Raw genomic sequence first — 10000 nt, 5'->3', positions numbered from 1 at the left:
CATACATACATATATAACGTCCAGAAACATGGACGTTATCAAAGAAGCTTGAGAGGCGGTCGGATGGAACCTACACTCAACTCCTTATGAGAGCTCAAAATCTCTTGTGGAAGCGTCATCCAACCAAAATGCAAATATATGGGAAACTACCACCTGTGCCATCTCTTGTGAAAGGTAGGAGAGTCCAGTTTGATGGACATTGTTGTAGAGCTGAAAACGAGGCAATTTCTACTCTTCTCTTCTGGAAGCCATCTACTCACAATACCAGAGGGCGCACACTCTCCTACCCTGATGTAATCTCCAGGGATACAGGCATCCAGCAACAGGACCTCCGTAATGCCATGATGGACCATGAAGTCTGGCGTAGCATGGTAAATTCCATTGTCTCGACCACGGTCGAACAATGATGATGATGATGTATATATATGTTGTATTGCACATTCAATGTATGATATAACGGAATAATAATAATGTCCTCGCAAATCATTCTACTCAAGATACTGGTAATAACCCTCGACAATACGCAAATTTCGGTTTTACACTGCACTGAGGGCTCTCTGCATATGTCCATTTATATTGTGGCACAGTCCATTAGGAACCTACCAATAGGGGTGTTGTAATTCCACACAGCACCTCCCCCTTTTGAGATTGACTTTATTCTTTTTTTTATTTTGTTTATTCTTTATTTTTATCGGTTTTATTCCCTCGGTGAGAAACTGGCATATCTCTTTCTCTTGGCATTAATTTCCATCATTTCTGTAGGTTTTCGTTTCCTGTTCGACCTACGTGTCAGTTCTGCTTTCACTTATGGTTCTGGGACCTCAAACATGTCATACCATATATCAATTGGCTCCTCTCACCTTCCTTGATTTTTGGTATATCTTTCCTGTAATTGGTTAAAATGCCTTTTATGTTCATATTTTGGTCCTTTTACCTTGTGCATTATGTTATTCAGACGTCCAGTTATATTACATTGTACCCAGTGCTGTTTTCTGTTTTTATATATTTTAAAATACACTTCATCATCAGTGTTAAAAAATTTTGTTCTACTTCCCGAATTTTGTATTTTCCATTTTCTACTTGGCAACAATTTGTTAAACACAGAACGTATCCTTCTGGAGAACATCAAATCTGTGGGTGATCTACCCAACTCTGCATTTGGATTTGGTGTTATTCTGTACACCTGTAAGAACTTTGTCATGTTTCTATCCTCAAGGGCTTCCCATCTGGTCTTTTTTAAGGTTCTCTTGAATGTGTCGACAAATCTTTCCTTGGATGGTATGGTGGAGTTTGACCTTGGATGGTATGGTGGGGTTAACCGATGCTTCATCTGGACCAACTTACAGAATCTTTCGAACTCCTTCACCGTGAATTGTGTGCCATTATCTGACTTGATAGTATTTGGCACTCCATAACGGGTGAACAATTCTTCCAAGAATTCAATAATCACATTTGTGGTTGGCCTTGAACATTTACACACTTCAGGCCATTTCGAATAGCTATCCACCACGATGATATAATGAGAGCCATTTATTAACCCTGCAAAATCCACTTGCAGTCTACACCATACTGAATCCATTTTTGGCCACGGCTGTATCTGCACTGGGGGTGCATTTGCTGCCATAGCACATCCCCTGCATTGTTTTACTAGTCTCTCAATTTGCTTGTCCATATTCAGCCAATACATGAAACCCCTCATGAGGCTTTTCATCTGGGAAATCCCTGGATGTCCTACATGGAAGTCTTTCAATATTCTGTTTTGCGGTGCTTTGAATCTGTCTTCCAAGCATTTATATTATTTTTCCTGTTACTTATCCACAATATTTTTTTATCTTGATTATGAACAAAATGGCGGTGCCCCAGCATGGCCACAGCTCGTGAGCTGAAACTAGAATCAATCAATCATATCTTTTTCTGATCTCAATTTAATTCAGCCTCAACAAATTACATCCGACACTTGCAAGCATTTTTATTTTTGGACAAATCCCTTTACCCTTTGGGGTCATAGGGGCACTGCAGCCAAGCAGCATATCTGGTGGAGTCCATCCCTCTCTGGGGTAAACTCTTTTCTGCAGCTGGGTGGACTGGAGCAACATGAAATTAAGTGCTTTGCTCAAGAACACAAGGGATTGCATGGTCCAGGGTTCGAAACCACAATCTTAGTCTTAAGTCCAACATCCTAACCACGATGCAACGTGACTCCACTATTGGTACACATTTCTACAGCTGTGCAGACTGGAGCAGCATGAAGTGAAGTGTTTTGCTCAAGAGCACAGTGCACTGCCTGGTCTAGGAATCGAAACTGCAATTTTATGATCGTGAGTCCAACACATTAACCACTAAGCCACGCACACTGGGTTTTTCACATTCTTTAATAAAATCTTGCTACGGTCAAGTTTACTGTTCATTGCTTCGGAGTCAATAAAATTCAAGTACCATTCAAATACTGGGTTCAATATAATTGATTTACCCCTTTCCCTCAGAATTGATTGCTTTCAACCCAGCAACAGACCAACATTTTGATCAGGGGAATGTTGTCATCTCAGTCACTTATATGCTACAGAATCTGGGTAACCAGTTTTGTGAATCCTCACGCTCAAGAAAAATAAATAGAAAAGTACACACACACATACACACGCATATTACGGAAATGTACTTGCATAGCAAGTGACCTGATTTGAGATCGTAAGCTGAAATATAAACAATTGCAACATGGAAGGTGTTTATAATCCACACAAAAACTGTTAGATTCACTTCCACATTTAAATTTAATTTTGATAATAATAATAATGAAATTATTGTATACAGTGCTCAGGTGCACCACAACTTGTCAAAAGTGCATATAAAGTATATGCAGTAATGTACAAATGTCTGGGAAGTGAACAATGTATGAGTCAGATACATGCTTGTGCTTGTATGACGGGAGAAAATCAGGGTAGAAAATCAGGCAAATCTCAGGAAGCATGGAAGTTTTGAAGGATGCAGTGCTCTGACAACTAACAACTGATGTCGTCAGTTTGTTCCATACTTCAGCAGCTCTTAGCGTGAAAAAATGTTTCCGAAAAGTCATGGGAGTTGTGCTGTTTTCTGACTTAGTAAATATGTCCACAGGTGTTAAACAGATGGAGTTTGAAAAGGTGCTCAGAATTATTGTTTGTAAGATGGTTAATAATTTTATGGGTCTCTGCCAAGTCAGCTGCCAGACGTCGGAGTTTCAATGTGTCCATGCCCAGAGAAGGAAGACGTTCAGAATATGGCAAATACCTGATGGAGGGTATTCTCTTGGCTGCACGGCGCTGAACGGCTTCCAGAAGATTAATATCCTGGGCAAGATAGGGGTTCCAGACTGGTGATGCAAATTCCAGGTGAGGCTGCACCATAGCTATAAAAAGCCTTGGATAAATAGCCGGAGAGCAGCTCACAAAGGACTTAGTAAGTGATGCCAAGACATCCTCAGCCTTCTTGGCAATTTTAGCAATGTGTTTTGTCCAACGCAGGTCATGTTCACAAGAAGACTTTTTGAGATTAGTGTTGTGGATGGAGTAACTTGACGCTGGGTTTTTCCTCCCAAAATGCATGGGGGTACATTTGTCCACAGCCAGTTTGAGTTGCCATTCCATGATCCACTGCTGCATTGTGTCCAGGTCTGATTGCAATAAAGATCTATAGTGTTAGGTTCTGTCCTCTTTATTTCAAGGTACAGCTTGATGTCATCTGCATATTTCAGCATTGTGGCATTCTTTAAGTTGGCATCTATGTCATTAACATATGCAACAAATAAAAGGGGGCCAAGAACAGATCCCTGTGGCACCCCAGGTGTCATCTCATAGGGTGAAGAGTTCTGTTCTAGAACTGTGACAACCATTTTTCGGCTGATAATGAAGGACTTCAACCAGTTATAGAGATCATCTCTTACACCCATTGTAGAGAGACTCACCATAAGTCTTTTGTGTGGCACAGAATTAAAAGTCTTAGCAAAGTCCAGGTAAACAACATCCACCCAGGAGCTGCCATCAATAATTTGGGTAATGTCCTCAAGAAACTCAATGAGTTGATTACAGCAGCTGGACTTAGGAATAAATCCAAATTGTGATGGCTGGATGAGGCTGTGACACTTCCAGAAGTTCCAGAGGGTTTCTCTGACATAGGATTCCATCAGTTTGGTGATGCAGCTAGTAAGACTGACTGGGCAATAGTTGACAGGTGATGTGCGGTCACCTTTTTTGAACAGAGGGATAACACTGGCAGTTTTCCACTGCTCTGGAGTGACACCATTGTCAAGTCAGAATTGAAAGAATAGTGAAAGTTGGTTTAGAAGAAAGTACCCACTGCGTCTGAGAATTAGGTATGCAACACCATCGAGACCAGGAGAGGCATAGCTGCATTTATTCTTAAGGTGGTATTGTAGCATTGGCGTTTTGAAACTGTGACCTTTGACTGACAAAATTCCGTGCTGCATCCTACATATATATATATATATATTGTGTGTGTGCGCATATTTATATGCATGTGTATATAATGTTTTTATGTATGTATGTACATATGTATGTATATTCATATCTATGTAACTTAATATATAGTCAAATAAATAAGCAAATTTAGTTAAACTCTTATTGTTAACCTGAAGATTGAATCCATTTCAATCAAATTTAAATTTAATTGTAATTTGAATTTAATTGTAGCCATGAAATGTACGTAGATTTTTTTTACTTATTATATATTGATTATTCATTTTTATACTTTTTGTAATTTAGTTATATGTTTTATTAGAATATATTTTATTTGTTATTTGTTTTGGTTTATGTCTATCATTGTTGAATTGCATAATAGTGGTTTTATATCTAATTCATATTTTATATATATATATGTATATGTATATGTATATATATTAAGATATAAATATATATAAATATATATATATATATATATATATATATATATTAAGATATATATATATATATATATATATATATACATTCACCATGATGGATCTCTAGCCACTACACATTCTTTATATAGACTGTGGCCATGCTGGAGCACTGCCTCTAGTCAAGAAAATCAACCCCAGGACTTATTCTTTGTAAGCCTAATACTTATTCTATCGGTCTCTTTTGCCAAACCACTAAGTTACGGAGACATAACCACACCACCATCGGTTGTCAAGCGATGTTGACGGGACAAACAGAGACACACAAACATATACACACACATACATATATACACACACACATATATATATATATATATATACGACGGGCTTCTTTCAGTTTCTGTCTACCAAATCCACTCACAAGGCTTTGGTCAGCCTGAGGCTATAGTAGAAGACACTTGCCCAAGGTGCCACACAGTGGGTCTGAACCCAGAACCATTTGGTTGGTAAGCAAGCTACTTACCACACAGCCATTCCTATATATATATATATGTATGTATATGTATATGTATATATATATATATATACACACACACATGCATATATATATATATATATATATACGACGGGCTTCTTTCAGTTTCTGTCTACCAAATCCACTCACAAGGCTTTGGTCAGCCTGAGGCTATAGTAGAAGACACTTGCCCAAGGTGCCACACAGTGGGTCTGAACCCAGAACCATTTGGTTGGTAAGCAAGCTACTTACCACACAGCCATTCCTATATATATATATATGTATGTATATGTATATGTATATATATATATATATACACACACACATGCATATATATATATATATATATACATATATATATATACATTTATATATACATATATATATACATGCACATACACACACACATACATATATATATATATATATATATATAGATAGATAGATAGGTAGATAGATATATAGATAGATAGATAGATAGATAGATAGATAGGTAGATAGATATATAGATAGATAGATAGATAGATAGATAGATAGATAGATAGATAGATAGATAGATAGATAGATAAATAGATAGATAGATAGATGGATAAAGCAATTAAGGGTATGAAGCCATGAAAATCCCCCGGCCCATCAGGAATCACTGCTGAGATTAAAACATCTAGTGGTGTCGGTTATGGTTTAGTCACCTGTATTGTAAAGCAGGTAGTTCAAGATAGAGTCATAATCAATGACTGGCATAGCAGCACCATAGGCAACTGCTACAAGGGTAAAAGTGATGCTCTAGATAGGAGTAACTACAGGGGTATAAAACTGCTGGATCAGGTGATGATGGTCACGGAGAGGGTCATAGCCGAACTAATTAGGGAGAGAATCCACTTAGATGAGATGCAGTTCAGTTTTGTGTCAGCTAGCAGCACCACTGATGCTATATTCCTGGTATGGCAACTGCAGCAGAAATACCCGGCCAAAGATAAACCCTTATACTTGGCTTTTGTGGACTTGGAGAAAGCCTTTGACAGTGTCCCCCAAAACCTTATCTGGTGGGTGATGTGGAAACTGGGGATTGACAACTGGTTAATAAGAGCTGTACAGGCCCTATACAGAGATGCCGTTAGTAAGGTTAGAGTTGATAAAGAGTGTAGTGAAGAATTCTAGGTAGAAGTAGGGGTCCATGAAGGATCAGCCCTCAGCCCTCATCATAGTCCTCCAGGCAATAACAGAGGAGTGAAGACAGGTTGCCCCTGGGAGCTCCTCTATGCTAATGACCTGGCCCTCATAGCAGAATCACTTCTAGACCTAGAGAAGAAATTCCAGGTGTGGAAGCAAGGTTTAGGGTCGATGGGTCTTAGAGTCAATGTCGCAAAGACCAAAGTTCTAGTAAGTAGGAAGGCGAACACTTCACACACCCCTTCAGGTAGGTGGCCCTGCTCGATCTGTAGAAAAGTTGTAGGTAGAAACTCCATAAGATGTACCCAGTGTAAGGTATGGACACATAAGAGGTGCAGCAAAATCAAAAGGAGATTAACCAGGAAGATAGCTTTCGTGTGCGGCAGATACACTGGAGCAATAAATGTCACAGATGCTCAGAAAATAGATCCCATCACATGCCAGGGGGAGAAACTAGAAGTAGTTGATAGCTTCCGCTACCTAGAAGACCAAGTCAGTAATGGGGGTGAATGGTCAGAGAGCATTACCACTAGAATAAGAATTGCCTGGGAAATGTTCAGACAGCTTCTACCTCTAGTGGTGACAAAGGGCCTCTAGCTCAGAGTGAAATGTAGATTGCATGATGCATGTGTGCAAACTGCCATGCTTCACGGCAGTGAAACATGGGCTGTGACTGCTGAAGGCATGCGTAGGCTCAAAAGAAATGAAGCTAGCATGATCCGCTGGATGTGTAATGTCAGTGTGTACACACGACAGAGTGTAAGCACCCTGAGAGAAATGTTGGACATAAGAAGCATTGGATGTGGTGTGCAAGAAAGACGTTTGCATTGGAATGGTCATGTATTATGGATGAATGAGGAGAGCTGTGTGAAGAAGTGCCACTCCCAAACAGTGAAAGGAATCTGGGGCTAGAGGGAGACCCAGAAAGACATGGGATGAGGTGGTGAAGCATGACCTTCGAAAGTTGGGCCTCACAGAGGAAATGGCGAAAGACTGAGACCTCTGGAGATATGATGTGTCTGAGAAGACCCAGCAAATAAAGTGAGATCACAGCTGCAACCTACACCAGTGTTGTATAACCAGCCAACTCAAAAGTATCCTTGGATTGTAGGGTGACATGCCATGCTTGAGGGGACCTGTTGAGTCAAGTACATCAACATCAAATGGAAATTGTAGTTGTGGTTCCTGTGCCAGTGGCATGTAAAAGCACCATCCAAACATGGTCAAGCTGGCATCGAACACATGGTCGGGCTGGCTTCTCCCGACTGGCTTGTATGCTGGGGGCATGTAAAAAGCGCCATTCGAACGTGGCTGATGCCAGCACCGCCTTGAGTGTCTCCCATGCCAATGGCATGTAAAAAGCGCCATCCGATCATGGTCGATGCCAGCCCTCTCTGGCCCCTGTGCCGGTGGCATGTAAAAAGCACCAACTACACTCTAGGAGTGGTTGACATTAGGAAGGGCATCCAGCTGTAGAAACATTGCCAGATCAGACTGGAGTCTGGTGTAGCCTCCTGGTTTTCCAGACCCCAGTCGAGCTGTCCAACCCATGCCAGCATGGAAAACAGACGTTAAACGATGATAATGATGATGATGATATATATATATGCTTTTCCCTGGCACAAACCCAGACTGCATCTTGTCTAAACTGACTCTCTGCCTAATTTGTTGGGCTATGAAAGTCACAGAGAGAGTCATAGCCCAACTAATTAGGTAGGGTCAGAGTCAGATTAGATGAGATGCAGTTTGGATTTGTGCCAGAGAAAAGCACCATTGATGCTATATTTCTGGTAAGACAGCTGCAGAGGAAATACCTAGCCAAAGGTAAACCTCTGTACCCGGCTTTCTTTGATATGGAGAAAGCCTATGACAGGGTCCCCTGATCCCTTATGTTGTGGTCAATGCAGAAACTAGGGATAGATGAGTGGTTAGTGAGAGCTGTACAAGCCATGTACAAGGATGCTGTCAATAAGGTGAGGTTTGGCAATGAGTACAGTGAAGAATTCCAGGTAGGGATAGGAGTTCACCAAAGATCATTCCTCAGCCCTCTCTTATTCATCATAGTCCTCCAGGCAATAACAGGGGAATTCAAGACAGGATGCCCCTGGAAGCTTCGCTGTGCTGATGACCTTGCTCTAATAGCTGAGTCACTATCAGAACCAGAGAAGTTTCAGGTATGGAAGGAAGGTCTAGAATCAAAGGGCCTTAGAGTCAATTTAGCAAAAACCAAAGTCTTAATATGTAGGAAGGCAGACAAATCTCAAATCCCTTCAGGTAGATGGCTCTGCTCGAGCTGTAGAAAAGGCGTTGGTAGAAGCTCCATAAGATGGACCCAATGTAAGCTATGGACACATAAGATGTACAGCAATATCAAAAGAAGGCTAACTGGGAAGATAGATTTTGTATGTGGAAAATGCTCAGGGGCAATAAACACTGAAAATGTGCAGAAAACAGCTTCCGTCACATGCCAAGGAGAAAAACTAGAAGTAGTTGATAACTTCCATTACCTAGGTGACCAAGTCAGTGGTGGGGGTAGATGCTCAGAGAGTGTAGCTGCTAGAATAAGAATAGCCTGGGCAAAGTTTAGAGAACCCCTACCTCTAGTGGTGATAAAGGGCCTCTTGCTCAGAATAAAAGGTAGACTGCATGATGTATGTGTGTGAACAGCCATGCTACATGGCAGTGAAACATGGGCCTTGACTGCTGAGGACATGCGTAAGCTTGCAAGAAATGAAGCTTGTATGCTCCGCTGGATGTATAATATCAGTGTGCATACACAACAGAGTGTAAGCACCCTGAGAGAAATGTTGGACATAAGAAGCATCAGATGTTGTGTGCAAGAGAGACAACTGCACTGGTATGGTCATGTGTTGTGTATGGATGATGACAGGTATGTGAAAAAATGTCACACCCTAGCAGTAGAGGGAACCTGTGGAAGAAGTAGACCCAGGAAGACCTGGGATGAGGTGGTGAAGCACGATCTTTGAATGTTGGGCCTCAAGGAGGCAATGACAAGTGACTGAGACCTTTGGAGATATGCTGTGCTTCAGAAGATCCAGCAAGCCAAGTGAGACTTTAACCATGGCCTATGCCAGTGCAGTATAACTGGCCCATTAAGAGTACCCTTCAATCATTGGGCAATAAGCTGCACTTGTGAAGATCTGCTGAGTCAAGTGATGTCCTTGTTGTGACTGATGATAGTACCGCCTGATTGGCACCCATGCCAGTGGCACATAAAAAGTACCATTCGAGCATGGTCAATGCCAGTGCTGCCTGACTGGTCCCATACTGGTAGCACATATAAAGCACCATTCAAATGTGATAATTGCCAGTGCTGCTTGAATGACTCCCATGCCGGTGGCACATAAAAAGCACTACTTAAGCATGGCCAATGCCAGTGTTACTTGACTGGCTCCTGTACCAGTGGCACATAAAAAGCATCCACT

At 41.1% G+C, this 10000-nt stretch overlaps 2 protein-coding genes across 3 annotated transcripts in view; one reads left to right on the top strand and one right to left on the bottom strand.

Annotated features, from left to right (window-relative positions):
- The window catches only part of LOC115218973 (uncharacterized protein K02A2.6-like), a 6660-nt gene extending 4988 nt beyond the window's left edge, over positions 1-1672 (bottom strand). The window contains exon 1 of the mRNA XM_029789008.1: positions 861-1672. Within this exon, the coding sequence (XP_029644868.1) occupies positions 861-1672 (812 nt within the window). The remainder of the gene's footprint in view (positions 1-860) is intronic.
- LOC115218743 (protocadherin beta-15-like) overlaps positions 1-10000 on the top strand; it is a 319818-nt gene that overhangs the window by 238434 nt on the left and 71384 nt on the right. The gene's annotated exons all lie outside the window — the stretch shown is intronic.

The sequence above is a fragment of the Octopus sinensis genome, linkage group LG14 (genome assembly GCF_006345805.1).
Source record: "Octopus sinensis linkage group LG14, ASM634580v1, whole genome shotgun sequence".
NCBI classification, from domain to species: domain Eukaryota; kingdom Metazoa; phylum Mollusca; class Cephalopoda; order Octopoda; family Octopodidae; genus Octopus; species Octopus sinensis.
The sequence above is the reverse complement of the archived record's forward strand: the minus strand, read 5'-3'. Positions and strand labels throughout refer to the sequence as shown.